At 40.2% G+C, this 16,599-nt stretch overlaps 1 protein-coding gene across 1 annotated transcript in view; it reads right to left on the bottom strand.

Annotated features, from left to right (window-relative positions):
- The window catches only part of Cfap43 (cilia and flagella associated protein 43), an 88,502-nt gene that overhangs the window by 34,879 nt on the left and 37,024 nt on the right, over positions 1 to 16,599 (bottom strand). The window contains exons 11-18 of the mRNA XM_027929930.3: positions 15,258 to 15,406; positions 13,644 to 13,747; positions 9,782 to 9,922; positions 8,209 to 8,381; positions 6,673 to 6,822; positions 4,573 to 4,703; positions 2,183 to 2,327; positions 438 to 536 (exon numbers count right to left, since the gene is read on the bottom strand). Of these exons, the coding sequence (XP_027785731.2) occupies positions 438 to 536; positions 2,183 to 2,327; positions 4,573 to 4,703; positions 6,673 to 6,822; positions 8,209 to 8,381; positions 9,782 to 9,922; positions 13,644 to 13,747; positions 15,258 to 15,406 (1,092 nt within the window). The remainder of the gene's footprint in view (positions 1 to 437; positions 537 to 2,182; positions 2,328 to 4,572; positions 4,704 to 6,672; positions 6,823 to 8,208; positions 8,382 to 9,781; positions 9,923 to 13,643; positions 13,748 to 15,257; positions 15,407 to 16,599) is intronic.

The following is a 16,599-nucleotide window of genomic DNA, read 5'->3' as shown; positions in this document are numbered from 1 at the left end:
TTTGGGAACTTGAGTGAAAATTGACAAGCAGGCTGAATTCAGATAAAATCTACCCTTTGCCCATTGCCTAAGTCTCTTATGACACTAGAAGCCACCAGCATCACCTCTATTGCTAGCCTACCCCATTGCTTCAAGGTGGGCACTCCCCAAAAACTTCCATGGAAATGGGGCACCACAGTTCATTCTGTTTTAGCTTACCTGGACACTTTTTGTCAGGTTTCATATTAGCCAAGTCCCTAAAGCTCATGAACTTAATCTAAAAGACTGGGCTGTGTTTAGGGGTCTCTTGGTTTTTAGGAAAGTTACACTTGCAGTGATACAACACCCTGTCAAGTGGTGTCTCATTCAGTCTTCTTTCCACCAGGTTTCTATTAGAACCTAATCTATTTGCACACCACAGAGCATTATTTCAAACCTGTCCAACATTTTATAAATACCTCTTGGCTTTTCCACTGTATCCAGGGAATTTCCTTCTTACTCTCCTCAGTGGCTAATTCTTCTTGTGACGAGTCAATCTTAGAAGAAGATAGACGTTTCTTATATTAAAAACTCATTGAGTTCTTCTCCTTCCAGTTTACTTCATAGAACTGCATCGAATCCCTTTGCATTTGTTGCATTAAAAAACTAGACATTTGCTTGACAAAGATGCTACGTTTTATTCATTTAATTCCTACCAGTCTGTCCTTATTTACAGAAATTAAAACATTCTAAAGACAAAAAATAGGAAGTGTATGTGAAATAACACCATTGTGACACCTTGCTTTAGTCTAACTGCTACTTTGCAAGTGACTGAGAAAGTTACTGAGGGCAGAAATAATCACTCAGGTCACAGGGTTACCACACTGCTCTTGTCTCCTTCCTTTTACTGTGGTTCCATGTGTTCTCAAGCTCTGCCATCTGTGCTTATGATCTTCTCCTCCTTGAGGTCTTTACACTTTCTACTTGCCATCTTCCTGTAGCATCCATTTCTCCTTTCTATTGGATCTTTTCCAACAGTATCCAAAGATAATCTCTTAGGAAAACTACTCTTGAATGACAGGCATGCTTCCTTTTGACTGTCACCCCATTTTCATGCTCCTCTTTGTAGCAAAATTTGTCCCTCCTGGTTCTCCTGTGACTTCACTGGCCACCCCCTTGTTCTCCTTTGCTTCCCTGTACTCTTCCCTTGGCTTGACTTTCTAGGAGTTGCTCCTGTCTGGTCTCTTGTGCTTCTCTCCATTCATTTCCCATCATGACTTTGATCTAGTTTTTGGCTTTTAATTCCACCCACATGCCTTGACCCTCAATTGACATCTCCAGTCCTGGCCTCTCCTGAGAACTCAAGGCTCATCTATCCAACAGCCTGCTTGGCATCTCCACTCACGCGTTGAACAGGCTTCTCAAGCTCCATCTTTCTCCCTACAGCTGCTCCCTTCCCCACAGTCTGCCCCATTCCCATGAATGGTACCATCTTCTACATAATTGTTCAAAGGAAATAATCTGACTTGTCCTTGGGTCCTTTCTTTTCTCCTAAGTCTAGCCCCTTGGTGAGTTCCATCAACTCTACTTCTGAAACTGACTAGAATCCATCACTTCTCTCCTCTGTGCCATCACTGCTAACTGGACCCCTACATGGCCTCCTGAGCAATTTCCCCACTTCCATCCTTGTCTCCTACAGGAAACCTCCTTGCAGAGGCAATTAATCATTTCAAAAAATGTAAAGGTGGTCTTGTTAATCCTCTGCTTAGAACAGTTCAATAGATTCTCACTACATGCAAAATAAATCACACTCTACCTGGCTTACAAGGGCTTCCTCACCTGGTCTTGCCACCCCCCTGCCCCCAAGGACCTCTTTTCTTACTACTTTCTCCCTTGCTCACTTGAATGGCATAAACTTTTTGTAGGTCCTCACACCTCATGCCAAGCTCTGCTCCTCTACACAGAGGTCTGCTGTCCCCCAGTCCCTGGCCCCTCCTCCAGTGCAGATCTCAGCTTAAAGGTCTTTCCTTGGAGAAGAAGCTGGCTAGCCAAACACTATCATACTAACCTCTTTTTATTCACTGAATAGCACTTATCATGCCCTAACTTTTTCTTGTTTTATTCAGTCCCTAAATGGAATGTCAACATCATGAAAGCAAACATAGAAGAGTTCTATATGATTTACAAAGAAAGAAACAAGCAAGCAAGCTAGTAGGAACTCAACTGAATATTTAAAGTCATGTCCCAAATCTAAAGAAACTCTTGGAGAGTTTAAATAATAATTCTCCTCTGCTATGGTCTTGCTCAGAAATGTAAGTAGTTTCTGGAAATAATCAATACTTTCATCGCCATAAATTCCTCCAGTGCGCCTATATTAAGAAGAAAGAAAACACATAGGTTACAATATCACAATTTAAAAAATTCATATTTAGCAATGTTATTTCTACATACCAAATCATCTCGGCACAAAGAAACATAGATAATTCTCCACAGTGTCCTGTAATAAGTAGGACTCCACTCCTTAGAGGAGAAGCCTTTCAGCAGGCTCCAGGACAAAAGTCTCTTGACCTCTCTCAGGTGACTTTTCCTCATGTTTTCCCTATCACTATCACCTCACCCATCATGGCCCTTGAGCCTGCCCTGGCCACTGCACAGAAGAGCCACTGTATCTGCTGAGCCCTCAGAAAGCACCAGGTGCTGCACTGCTCCACTTATGATATCATGTTACCATTCTGGGCCCTCAGAGCCCACTCCCTGGGTGGGTGGGGGATTACTTCTGCAGCACATCAGGGCAAATCAGCTTCACCCTGAGGGCTTGTAAAAACGCATACCTGGGTGCATCTGCAGACTCTGTTGATTCAGAGAGTCTAGATGGGCCCAAGAACATCTACTTCTAGCAATCTTGTAGAAGCTACAGACCCTTCCTCCAGTCACATTTTTTATAGATGACTTCGAGGAGATGTCACATGTCTAAGGTCATAAGCTCATTAGTCCTGGACTAAAGTTTCAAATCCAGCTGTGTTCTGAGCCAGAGCTCAGGTGATGACTGACAGATGGAAGCTTCCCTCTATGAACAGTGGGAACACCCCTCTGCTGTTGCCCACTGACTATAAAGGATATGTTAGGATTTTTTTTTTTTTTAACACAGGGATTGAACCCAGGGGCTCTTAACCACTGAGCCACATCCCCAACCCTTTTTATATTTATTTTGAGACAGGGTCTCAATAAGTTGCTCAGGATCTTGCTAAGTTGCTGAGTCTGGCTTTGAACCTGCAATCCCCCTGCCTCAGCCTCCCAAACCACAGAAATTACAAGCATGTGGGCCTGGTGGGACTTAACATTTAGCAAGATACAAGTTTATGTTTTACTCAGGTTTCCATGTACAAAATGGTCATGAAGACACAGTCTTCAAATGAACTCTTGAAATAAATGGCTACCAAAATTGTTATGATACAAACTTCTGCAATAGTTAACATTTCACAATGTTGTCACAAAAGACTATGTTTTATTACAGTTTTAATCATGAGGATCAATGGCACATTAATGAATGATGTCCATTAGCAGATCTAACAAGGCAACATTTAAAGTCCAGTCTGTCTTTTTTGTGTCAACTTCATGTTTTCTACCCCCTGGTCATCATCCATATGTTTGGGTAATATTTATTTAGAATTTTAACTTGAATATAAACAAATTAACTCTATATAATTTAATATCATCTAAGCAAGATACGTAAATGTGTTTGTATGTGTACATACACACGTGTGAGGTTTCTTGGGAGACAAATAGGAGTTTTTAAAGTCATCTAAATAAAACTATACCTTTATTTATTTATTTTATTTTAATTTTTTAATTAATTTATTTTAGTTTTTGTACTTGGGATTGAACTCAGGGACACTGATTCCCTGAGCCACATCCTCAGCCCTATTTTGTATTTTATTTAGAGACAGGCTCTCACTGAGTTGCTTTAGCATTTCGCTTTTGCTGAGGCTGGCTTTGAACTTACAATCCTACTGCCTCAACTTCCCGAGCTGCTAAGATTACAGGTATGCGCCACTGCACCTGGCTGCCTAATTATGCCATTTTTATGTTTTGAATTTTAATGCTTTGATATCTGGGGCCTTGATTACCCTGCTGGGGAATACCTCTTCCAGGGCTATCTAATTCCTGGAGATAGTAACCACTAGCCAGAAGTAGGCCTTTCAAATGTAGACACCACAGCCCAGCCACCCCCTCAGGGGCTCTCACACTCAGGGTCATCATTTCCCTTTCCTAATAGCCCCAGTACCAAGTCCCAGACACCTAGGGGCAGCTATTAGGTCCCAGCACCTGCTGATATTATTCAAACTAGCCTGTCCCAAACCTGCCTGATTCTTACTTTGGAAACCAAGGCTCTTGCCCACCTTTCTCCACTCCCTCAGCCTCCTGGCCCACCCTTGTGCTTCCTGCATGGCCTTATAGCATGGTGTGCCCTTTCTTCTAGGAATCTGTGAGCATAAGAGACTATCTTTGCAATAGCAGCCAAATTCCTTTACATTGGCCTTGCTGTACTTAATAATAAAATCCATATTTTAAAACATCATACCAAATGGATTGCTTACTGTATACCATACGTACTTCCATTTTAGGTAAACCAGGGTGCCGTCATCTTTCCCATTCACCAGAATACTTTGTCCATCCATTGAAATTCTCATGGACTGAATCCCATGCGCCTGATGAGAATGACTCTGACACCGAGCAAATGTTTCCTCAATAGTTTTAGGAACAAAGTGGAGAAATTAGGAATGCACTTCTATACGTGGCTTTCCTAACAGGCTTATATGTACTTCAGCCTGTGGGTAAATCTTTTTCTATTTGCTAATAGCACTTCAGTTGGTATGGATGTAGTTCATAGTAATGTGTCCCTAGTTTAAACTCATTTATTAGCACTGATTTATTCTCCCAGTAGGGTGGAAGGAGAGATATTATTGTCACAGATTTATGATTGGCAATGAGGCATTGGGAAGTGAAGGAACTTGCTGAAGGCTATGGAGTCAGGCAGGGGTGGGGCCTTGAGCAAGCAGAGGTGGCAAATTCAGAAGCCTTCAAAATAGTCAATACAGTCAGGCAGGTTCCATTGATGTGCAAAGCAGTTGAGCACCCAGGAGAGAGGGTGAGAAGCTGGAAGATACACAATAGCCCTTGGAGGATTCTCATTAAACCAATTGGGAAAAAAAAAATCCAAAAACAACAATACACACACAACCCACCAATGTGTCACACAGAACAACCATTTAAGCTCCCTGTCTGAAAACTATGATTTTTCACGCTGATTCTCAAGAATGATCCATTTTTCATTTAATTTCTTGAATAGGCAATAGTTCAAAAATTTTAAAACTGTAAGTGTATGACATGGAATCTCCCTCCTATCCCCATGTCCCAAAACCTCCTTCCAAAGGCAATCAATGTAACAAGAACCATCAATATTCTTTCAGAGTTTTTTTTTACATGTATACAAACAGATTTTTATGCAATATGAATTTTTCTTACATAAATTATAATATGTATATATACAAGGTTGCTTTTCCCTTTAATGATCAATATATATTGGAATATTTTCCATGTTCTTATGTAGCGATCTCCTCATTCTGTATCATAGCTGCTTAATATTCTATATTTTATTTATGAACTAATTTTGTACCATCATAACTTTATTTATTTAACCCTCTGTTTTACAAATAGTACTGCCGAGGATGACCTTACTCAAAATAGTCAATACAGTCACTCAGAACATCTTGATATCTTGCCATGTCATGCCACTGTCAGATATACCATACATTATATCTTGTTTCACTAGTTGACAGTGTAGCAGTTTGCAAATCATTCCTTAAAATCACAGTCCCAAAACCTAGAAAAATATCCCCTACCTTTTGGGGAAAGGCAACTACTTTTACCTTTTCAGAGGTCTAAGGACAATGGAAATCAAAAATAGTAGTGGTGGTGATTGAGTTTGCAAGTGATGGTGGAGGACTGAATCAGGGCCAACCCTGCTCCCTTGTGCAATTCCAGCGTGAAGGGACAGTGGGGCAGCAGCAAGCCAGCCAAGGCTCTTCAAGCCAGGGGGTAGCATGTTTGCAGAGTAATTCGCCATTTCAAAAACAGTTCCCCCCACTACCGCTAGGGCAGAGCCTTGAGACTTTCCTGATTTCCTGTCTGAGCATCTGAACTTCTTTGAGCTCAGTGAATTTCTAAGACACAGCTAGCTGATTGCAGAGTTAGGTAGTGCCCTGCCTAGTGCTCTATGTTTGTAGATCTCCTTTTCCTGGTGGGAGTTTCTTCCCTTCAAGATTCAAACCAGGGTATATCAAGACACTTGTAAAAATGGCAAAGTCACCAGGTGTGGTGATGCACACCTGTAATCCCAGCAGCTTGGGAGGCCAAGGCAGGAAGATCACAAGTTCAAAGATCACCAATTCAGCAAGGCCCTAAGCAACCTGGAGAGGCCTTGCCTCAAAATAAAAAATAAAAAGTGCTGAGGATGTGGCTTAGTGGTTAAGCACCTCTGGGTTCAATCCTTGGTACTAAGAAAAAAAAAAGTCAAAGTCATTAATTCCATCAATGATAAGAAAAAGTTGAGTCAATGAACATAAGAAAAAGTTCTGGTTTGTCTTCTAAGGACTTTTGTTAGTTATCTGAAAACAATATATACACTGCATACTTTTTTTAAAAGGAGCTTACCAAAGTATAAATATCTCGGATACACAGAATTCCACATTTAGCTATTGTTATGAGCCACAATCCATGCCAAGATAGATAGAGCATTCCAGTTCCATAATGCTTGCTTTGCACTTTTTGGTGTGGCTTAAGAATACAAACCTTGGTATCTTCCTGCTAATCAAAGAAAAGAACCATATTATAGAAAAGATTAGATGAACAGCAAATTCATGTTTACAGATGTGCATTTTGCATGCATGCTCATATTTAAATCACAAATGCTGTTCTTAGAAATGAATTAGTATGGGATAAAGTAGGTGCTTATGTTTGTACTATGTAACACATACTTTGTTTGCAAATAAAAGTTTGTTTTGCTAGCTAAGGAAAGTCTTCATATGTAGTCTGCTTCTAAAGATTCAGCTGACACTGACAATCTTTATTTTTGCCAATAATTTTTATACATCCTAGTAAAAGTCAAAATAAGGTAGTTGAGGCCAGAAGTGGTGGCACACATCTATAATCCCAGTGGCTCAGGAGGTTGAGACAGGAGGATCGTGAGTTCAAAGGCAGCCTCAGCGACTTAGCAAGGCCCTAAGCAACTTAGCAAGACCTTGTCTCTAAATAAAATACAAAAAAAAAAAAGGGGGTGGGGTGGGGGCTGGTGATGTGGTTCAGTGGTTAAGCATGCCTGGGTTAAATCCCTGGTATAAATACATGAATAAAATAAGGTAGTGGCTATACCTCCTATGTGTCTCTTGCATTCCCCCCCAGGCCTTTCACATGTCCTTCTTTGGTCTGAAATGTCCTTTTCCACCCTATCCCCGCCAGTCCTGCCCATCTCCTTACATCAGCATCTACCCCTATACAGCTCATATTACTTCTCCACGTCTAAATCTGACCTGTTCTTCAAAGTCCAGTTCAAATACTGCTCATGAAATTTTCTTGAATTCCCTTTTCCATGAACCATTTCTTTCTTCTTGCAATTTCTATGTCCAATGCTGTCTACTCTGAGAGAGAAGGGCTTTGATTGAATTGAGAGAGGCGGGAGATACTCTTGGGACCCATTCAGTGGGACACTGAATAGCTAAGGGGCAGCAAGCAGAGGGTCACTGGGACAGTGTGCAGAGCAGAAGGTGACACAACATGGAAGAAGTTCAAAGAGAGTGATGAAAGGATGTTAGGAACATAGTTCAGTTATTTTGCTTACAGATCAGGCACCGAGTTCCACTGAAAATTACTCATCCTCTAGCCCTTGGAATCTATGGAATAGATTTTCTAATGCTAGATTTTTTTAAGCAACTAACCCAATATTAGGTCATCTTCATTGGGTTATCTGGCAAGTGTGACATGCAGCACGAGTGTGAGCTTGCTCAGAGGTATTTTATGCTGGATTAACAAGTAACACTAATATTATCTAATTCAAGGGCAGTGTATTAATACAATAAAGCCTTTTATTAACTGAATTATTCTGTTAAAGCAGACAAGAGGATCATGTCTAAATAGCACATTGTCAATGTTGATTGCTAAGGTGAGTGATAGCATGCTAGAGTTTTGGCATACTTTTTCAGGAAGAAGATAGCTACAGACGTATGGTGCTTGATTACAGAAGCCATATATTTGGTTACTTTGAAAGTCCAAGACTGCAGAGGACAGAGTGTGCTCCATCTCATACAGGTACAAATGAATCAGCTCCTCTTTCAGTTTCCCTCTTTCATCAGTGAAGCTTTCAGAAACTATAGGATTTGAGGAAGAAGAGAACTGATTTATACCATATATTGATTTTATTCTTTATCATTATTAACAATTATGAGAAGCAAAATAAAAGTTTTAAGTGCTCACTTAATATTGCAGAGGCTATTCATTTATGAAAATGATTTTAAAACAATTTATTTACACTAAAAATACTGATGACTGATGAGTAAAATCTCTTTTGCTGGTCTTAGTTAATTTTGTCAATTAACTTAAAGACACCTCAGTAAATAAATATATGAGCCATGTAGGGTGGCACACCCTGTAATCTTAGCAACTCAGGAGGCTGAGGCAGGAGGATCACAAGTTTGAGGCCAGTCTCTAAATTAGCAAGACCCTAAGCAGCTTAGTGAGAACCTGTCTCAAAATAAAAAGGGCTGAGGATGTAGCTCGGTGTTAAAGTGCCATGGGTTCAATCTCCAGCACCAAAAAATAAATAGATAAATAAATTTTAAAAATAAAATAAACGTACATAGTATAGAGATTCCTAATTAAAACAAAATATTCTTTGAGATTTTCTCTTATACTCTATAATCATTTATTTGTAAAATTGCTACCCAAATATATTTGTCATCTAAAACAAAGTATCTATTTTCTCATAATTTTTCACCCAGATAACTTTCTTTGTAATTTATTAGTGAGACATCAATAAATCTGAATTTTGTAAGTAGGGGTATATTAGTGTATAAGCAAAGACTATCTCTGTATTTTATTTTATTTCTCAAGCCCTTATGGAATATTTAGTGTATCTCAGACACTATTCTAAATGGTATACAAATATAAACTCATAGTAGGAAATGCTCTTGGAACTATGAGAAGATGAAGTAAAACTTTTTTGTTGTTTTAAAAAATAATTTATATTGGGCTGGGGATGTGGCTCAAGCAGTAGCACGCTTGCCTGGCATGCGTGCGGTCCGGGTTCGATTCTCAGCACCACATACAAACAAAGATATTGTGTCCGCTGATAACTAAAAAATAAATATTAAAATTCTCTCTCTTTCTCTCTCTCCCTCTCTCACTCTCTCTTTAAAAAAATTTTTATCAGTGAAGGTAACTATACTGTAAAGAGTCTGAATTTAACTATATATGTTTAGAGCTACAAAAACAAGAGACATCACAAAATGACATAGTGTCAGTTGATCCTTTTTCTTTTCTTTGCTAATAAAGCAGACTCATGAGTTACAAGGTCTAGAGAGAAATGCACATTTCAGGTTGTTCCACAGTCACATCAGTTTAACTTTGTAAAGATGCACAAAAAATAACCATTTTACCTCTTCACAAATGACCTAATTAGGAGAAAAAAAAAAAAAGACCAAAAAACAACTATAACAACACTTTTGCTGAGTCAAAGATAGAATAGGTTGGGTTGTCGGTTTTTCTTTACCTGTTGGTAGTATTTTGGGCACAGTAAATAATTCCAACCTGCTTTTTTCTGCTTCTGGAAGTGAAGAAAGCACCAATACTTGTACCACGTCTACTTCCAAAAGAGACACCGTGGATATTTGTAGAATGTCCTTGCTCACCTCTGAAAGCAAATGGAAATCGATGCTCCTGTGGTCAGAACTTCTTACCATCCCCAATTATGATATCACATTATAGACTTGCCTTTATACAAACTTTAGAACCAAATTTATTTATCAGTATATCCAGTGACTTTTAAACATAAGTGACAAGAACATTTTTGATGGGGCTAGGATTGTGGCTCAGCAGTAGAGCGCTCGCCTAGCACGGGCAGGGACCGGATTCGATCCTCAGCACCATATTAAAAATAAAAGCATTGTGTTGTGTCCATCCACACCTAAAAAGTAAATATTAAAAAAAAAGATGCTCACCTTTAAAAAAAAAAAAACATTTTTGATGAACTGATGGAAGATCTTCCCTGATTATATCTAGATCAGCAGAGTGCCCCCAGCTTGGTTTAGCTTCTTTCCCATCTGGGGTGGCTTCCAGAGTCTATCATCTCTACCCATCTGCCCCCTGTGTGCCCTGTGCCCTGGCACAGGCACTCCAGCCAGTTTTCCCACTCTTTTTTTAACTTTTTAAGTTGTAGATGGACAAATATCTTTATTTATTTTTATGTGGTGCTGAGGATCCAACCCAGTGCCTCACACATGCAAGGCAAGCACTCTACCCTGGGCTACAGCCCCAGCCGAGTTTGCCCACTCTAAATATCGGATGAGCTCAGGCACTGGTGTTCTTTGCGTCTGTACATCAGCAAGGCATATTGTGCCTGCAGCCCACTGTGGGTTCACTCCACACTTACCTCTCCATCTCGGAGGGGTGATACTGCAGCTGTCCCCCTTTTCAGCCCCTTCCCCAGATGTGCACGTAATGCATGCCCTTACCTGTTCCTCAACAGGAAGATCAAGGCCATCTCACTCAAACTCAGCCTCAAGATTCTTATCCTGACTCCCTCATCTTCTTGCCGTTTCGTTCCTCCTCCTTTATTTCCATAATGAGGCAGGAATCAATCTCAGGCCCCATCTGTGATTTTGAGACTACCCCTCCAAACCCAATTGGACCTTGCACTATCAATCACCTCTTGTTTGTCTGTGGTAGGGATTAAACCCAGGGGAGCCCCTTCAATGAGCTATACCCCTTCACTGAGCTATACCCCCAGCCTTTTTTATTTTTAATTTTGAGATAGGGTCTTGCTATGTTGCTTAGGCTGACCTTGAGCCTGAAATCCTCTTGTCTCAGCCTCCTGAGTTGCTGAAATCACAGGTGTGTGCCACAGTGGCACCCCCACACCCACCAAGCTCAATCACTTCTTTGGTCTTGTGTCCCCAAGTCTCCTTCTATTCTGCTCTGTCTTCTGATAAGAACTGTCCTTCAACTCTGCTTCCCTTCAGTTTGGTATCTGATTCTTCCATCCTGGGTAAACTTCCTAAAATAGTCTTGGCATTTAATCACTCCATTTTCTTACCTCTAGTCCCTCCCTGACCTCTTTGTCTCTCAGGGGTTCCCTGCAGATCATCCTTGCAGCACTCACACCAGTCACAGCTGCACCTTCACCCAGCCCGCCTTCCTCATGCTTTTTGGTGGGGCAGGGCTGTGACTCCCGGTTTTCTCATTACTCTGACCCAGCCTCAGTTTTCTCCACTGCCTCCTCTTCCTCTGTCCACACCTTCAATGCAAAACAGACTAGTGTTCCATTCCCAGTTTCTCATCCCACCCACTGGCCAAGGAAAGATGTTAAGAAGTGGGATACTTAGGCAGCATGTATCTGTCCACTCTGAGGTTGGTCACAGGATCTACCACACTAGGTGCCATCTAATTGACATATTGAGATTGCTTGTTTGGCTCCAGTAAACATTCAGATTTGCTTCACTAATCAACGTTCATGCTTTCAAGATCAGAATTCTATTATCAAGCCTTGAACTGTGTATTTCTATCTCCAAACTAATGCTAAATATCCCCAAATGAATTGCTTATTGGCTTCAAATATACAGAATTGAAGCCTCAAAACCTTTCTTCTTCAAATTAATGACACCACAAACTTCCACTATCCAGGTTAGAAAGTTTGGAGTAAATGCTGGTCTCTCCTGCTGTGGTTTGTATTGTTTCCCCCAGAGACTCTGGGGTCAAGTCCTGGTTTCCAGCCTGTGGTGCTATTGGGAAGGGTGGAATCTTTAGGAGGTGGGGCTCAGTGGAAGGAAGTTAGGTTGCTGGGGGCATGCCCTGAAGAGGACATTGGGACCCCAATTCTTTCCTCTGTCTTCCTTTTCTTCCCAAACACCCTAAGGTGAGCAGCTCTTGGCCAAAATGTACTGCCTTACCACAGGCCCAAAAGCTATGGGACTGACTATGGACTGAAACCTCCCAAACTGTGAGCCCAAATGAACCTTTTCTCTTATAACTTGATTTATCTCAGGTATTTGTTATAGGACTGGGAAGCTAACATACCTCCTTTTCACATATAATCAAATACCAAGTCCTACCAATCCCATCACTCAGAGTTGTTTCCTCTTCTCTCTTTCCAAGACACTGCATGGGTTTGTGCATTGTGCACATGACCTGAAGTTGGTCTTTCTGAGTTTTGAGTCCTGAATCTTCCACTACCTACCTGTGTGATCTTGAACAAGTACTTAACCCTGCTGTGCCTCAATTGCCTCATCTATAAAAAGTGAATAACAACAGTCATCTATCTCACAAGAGTTGCTAATGGAGTTAACACACACCGTAGAAAACTTGCTATCATATAGCAAGGCACCCCTCAATAAACACCAGCTGCCATTATGATCGAGTATTGTTATCTCTTGTCTTGACTACTATTACAGCTTCCTTATTCATTTCTCTTATTCCATTCTCTTTTCTTTCTACTATATCCTTCACATGCATGCCTGAGTCATCCTCTGAAGACCAAGCCAAAGCCAAATAATGTCAATTCCATCTTGAAATTTCTGATGATGTCTCATTGAGCACAGAATAAATTCCAGAGTCCTTGGAACGATATTCAGGGACCTTTGTCATCTTTTACACTTAATTGTCATGGGCACCTTCTAATAAACTCTTCCATTTCCCTATTACATCAGACTTCATTAAATTTTTTTTTTATCTTGAGCTGTAATATTAATACATCCCATCCCACACCTATGGAATCCTCAGAGCTCACTACTTTTCTTTGGAAAACCCTTCCTTTACCATCTTCACCTCCATACCTGTACACAGCTTTACCTCCTTCCCTCACACCTGGGAGAATTAATTGCTCTGCCTCTGGGCCAATGCAGAACTTTGCTTTGTTCTCCCCTCACTAAGTTGTCTCCTTGACCTTTTCATTTCCCACAGGCCTAGATTTAGCATTTTGCTCTTACTAGGCACTTGATATTCTTAGAAATTCATGAATGAATTTAGAAAATGTTTTTGAGGGAATATATACATGTTTGGTACTTAAAGCCAGAGAGGAAAGAATTAGTTCTTAAATAAATATTAAACATCTAAATATCATTTAAAAGTATTTCAGGGAGAAACTATCCTTATTCCTCCTTAAAATATACATCAGAAATATTCAGCCACATTCAATACTTGATTCAAGAAATTTCTTTAGCATCAGATAGCAGGTAACTCTAACACAGCAAATACCTCTACATATAATGTGGGGATCCTCCTAAATGACTGTTATCTAAATGTTTCTCTTTTTAAAAACATAATACAAATAATTATTTTGCTATAGTTCTATTTTTCTAACCTGAAATTCTTTGAAATAAAGTGAATGGTATTTTAAATTAATACATATTCTGTCATACCTACGAATCCTAGGATCTCAAATGAGCTTGAAGGATTGGCATTCATAATAAAGATGTTTCCTTCTGAGGATCCAACAAACAGAAATATTCCTCGCTGATCAAAACTAGAAAGAAGAAATCTAATTATCAGATCCTACTTGCTTCATCAGAGAGATAGTGAACAAGTATATGGATGTGTGGCCAAGGAGATATGCTCAAAACCCATCACCAATGGTAGTTAATAAGTCTCTGACCTTGTGAAAGCCAAGCAATCACAGGTAGACGTAACCACTGTGCTCTATACCCATACCACAGAGGACATGAAGATGTCCTTCCACACAGGAAGATGCCCGAAACATGGACAACTGTGTCACTGTAAATGAATAAAGTAAGTCAATAGAGCTTTCTTGTTATTTCAAGTGGGAATAAGCCATTCTCAAATTAGGGCTGGGTGTGACATTCAGTACCCCATGAATGGTCTGTGGCAGGATGAGGAGGATGTGGTGAAACATCTCTTTAGTCCCTCAAATTAGAAAAAGTGAGGAAAGACAAATCAGAATAAGAGAAGTGGGTCTGAGAAAGAAGAGGCACCCAGGAAATACCAAGTGTATAGAAGAGCAGAGTAGAGTGGGGAGGTGATAGCCGGCTGGTGACAGCAGGCCGGGCTGGATGCTCCGCAGCAACAGCACAGAGGGCAGAAACCAGCTCCTCCACGCTGCCTGCAAAACCTTCAGCAAAGTCTTCTCAGTGCCTCTTTGGACCTGAATCCCCTAATCTGTCCAGCAGGGACAAGCAGACTTACTTAAGAGTCCCATCCAATGAACTCCAGTAAGCTGTCAAGCAGGGCACAAATGTCAGTGTGTAATATTTACTGTTTTGATAAATTTTAAAAAGAAAGAGCAATAATAACAACAGCTTTTAAGTTCAAATACAATGTATCTACACTGTCTTCTTAAAAATAATGCTTTAAAAGACTTTAAACAATCTGAATGTCTATTAACATACTGTTATTTTTTTTAATGTTGAAATGTTCATATAATGAATCCAATGCTGCTATCTATAAAGAAGAATGAGGAAGGTCTTTATGTGGACATAAAAATTCTCTAAGATAGACTATTTGGGGAGTAGTGAAAATAAATAAGTGAAAAATAAAACAAGGTCCAGAACACTGTGTAGTTTGCTCCCTTTAAGAGCAGTGGCAGCGACTCTGAGGCCCAGAGGCCTGGTCTCTGATCCCAACACATGCCGCTGCCTGTTTAAACTCTTCATGCCTCATCATCCTCACCTGTAAAATGGAGGGAGGAGCAGCTATAACAGAAGCACCTGGCACAAGTGAGCGCTCAATAATTATTCACAAATGCAAAGAAGTGCTTATCTTTGCAATTGTTTATGGATAAAATGCCTTTGGAAAGGGACACAGGACATTCGTAACAGGCTGCCTCCAGGGAGAGAACTTGGTGTTCGGGGAACTTTCCATACACATCCCTCTGTACCTTGTGAACACTGAACCAAATGAAGGTTTTATATGAAAACCAAATGAAACACGCAAAACTCAAGATTCAAAACAGTGATAGTTTTGCTGGAATCCTCAACAGACAGGCTGACAGAAGCGTGCCAGGAGGAGGAGGTGCTCACATGAGGTGCTGCACAGCAGACTTGGAGAGGAAGGCCTTGTGGATCACCCCAGGGGAGTCCACCTCTTGGACATCCAGGAAGTACACGTAGCCATCCACAGTCCCCACAACAGCGGAGTGGGAGGAGGGAGAGCAAGCCAGGGCTGTGGTCTGTTGAAGAGAAACCCCACAAAATGAAGCTTGCTTTCCTGCAGGTAGGAAGTCTACGGGGCTGGGGTGCAGCTCCTTGTGAGAGCTATGCTTAGTGTGTGCAAGGCCCTGGGTTCCATTCTCTGCACCAAAAAACAATCACAAGCAAAACAAAAAATGTCTACAATTTTTTGAAAATACTGCAGAATGAGAGTAGTAAGTGTGGTATGTGGTGTGGTACTTATTTCAAATTACAGACTCAAGCCTCCTGAGCTCTCCAATTGTATAAGCAGTCAAGGAATCTGTACATATTATTTTTTAAAATTTTTAGTTTAGTTGTTGATGGACCTTTATTTTATTCATTGATTTATATGTGGTGTTGAGAATTGAACCCAGTGCCTCACACATGCTAGGCAAGTGCTCTACCACTGAGCCACAAGCCCAGCCCTTGTACATCTTATTTTGCTAAAATTAGAATGATAGAATATAAAGAGGTTTCTGGAACTTTAAACCATAGCATCATTTTAATCTCTAAATGATGTTAAAATGATTATGTCAATCATCTATCTAAATGATTGTGAAAAAAAAAGACCAAAATAATAAAAATAAAATATTTAAAATTAATTTCTAGAATCTTCTAGACATTTTTGTAGAATGTGATTTTTAAAAACAACTGTTTTTCTCCAAGTAATGTAGATCTTGGGGCGCTGGTATGATGGAGGAAGACTTAAGATAACTATGTCAGTTCAAAGAAGGGCATAAGAGATCCCTGTTTATTTCAAATTATTTATATAGAGTACAATGTCTAAGAGAATAAATTAACTCCTATAATATTTAAGGAATCTTTAAATATTTCAGAAATGTTTAACTTATCTATGATTATTCTTTGTGGAATATTAGGACTGAAAACGAACTTAAGAAATCATCATTTTGCAGAATAGTAAACAGAGGCCAAGGAGTACATCAACTGCCTAGGATCCCATAGCTGTGACAAAGCTCATATGAGTACCTGGTGTCCTGCCCCATTACAATGCAATTTTAGTGGGCTTTTATTAATCTTAATTTTACCTGAGAGATTTTATGAAACTTCTTAATGCGTGTGTGTGTGTGTGTGTGTGTGTGTGTGTGTGTGTATTCCCCAAATAATCACCTGAAACTCTCCTCCATCCCAGGGCAAAAGTGGTTAATCTAAAGAAGTATAGCACTAGCCAGAG

The sequence above is a fragment of the Marmota flaviventris genome, chromosome 4 (assembly GCF_047511675.1).
Source record: "Marmota flaviventris isolate mMarFla1 chromosome 4, mMarFla1.hap1, whole genome shotgun sequence".
NCBI lineage: Eukaryota > Metazoa > Chordata > Mammalia > Rodentia > Sciuridae > Marmota > Marmota flaviventris.
The sequence above is the reverse complement of the archived record's forward strand: the minus strand, read 5'-3'. Positions and strand labels throughout refer to the sequence as shown.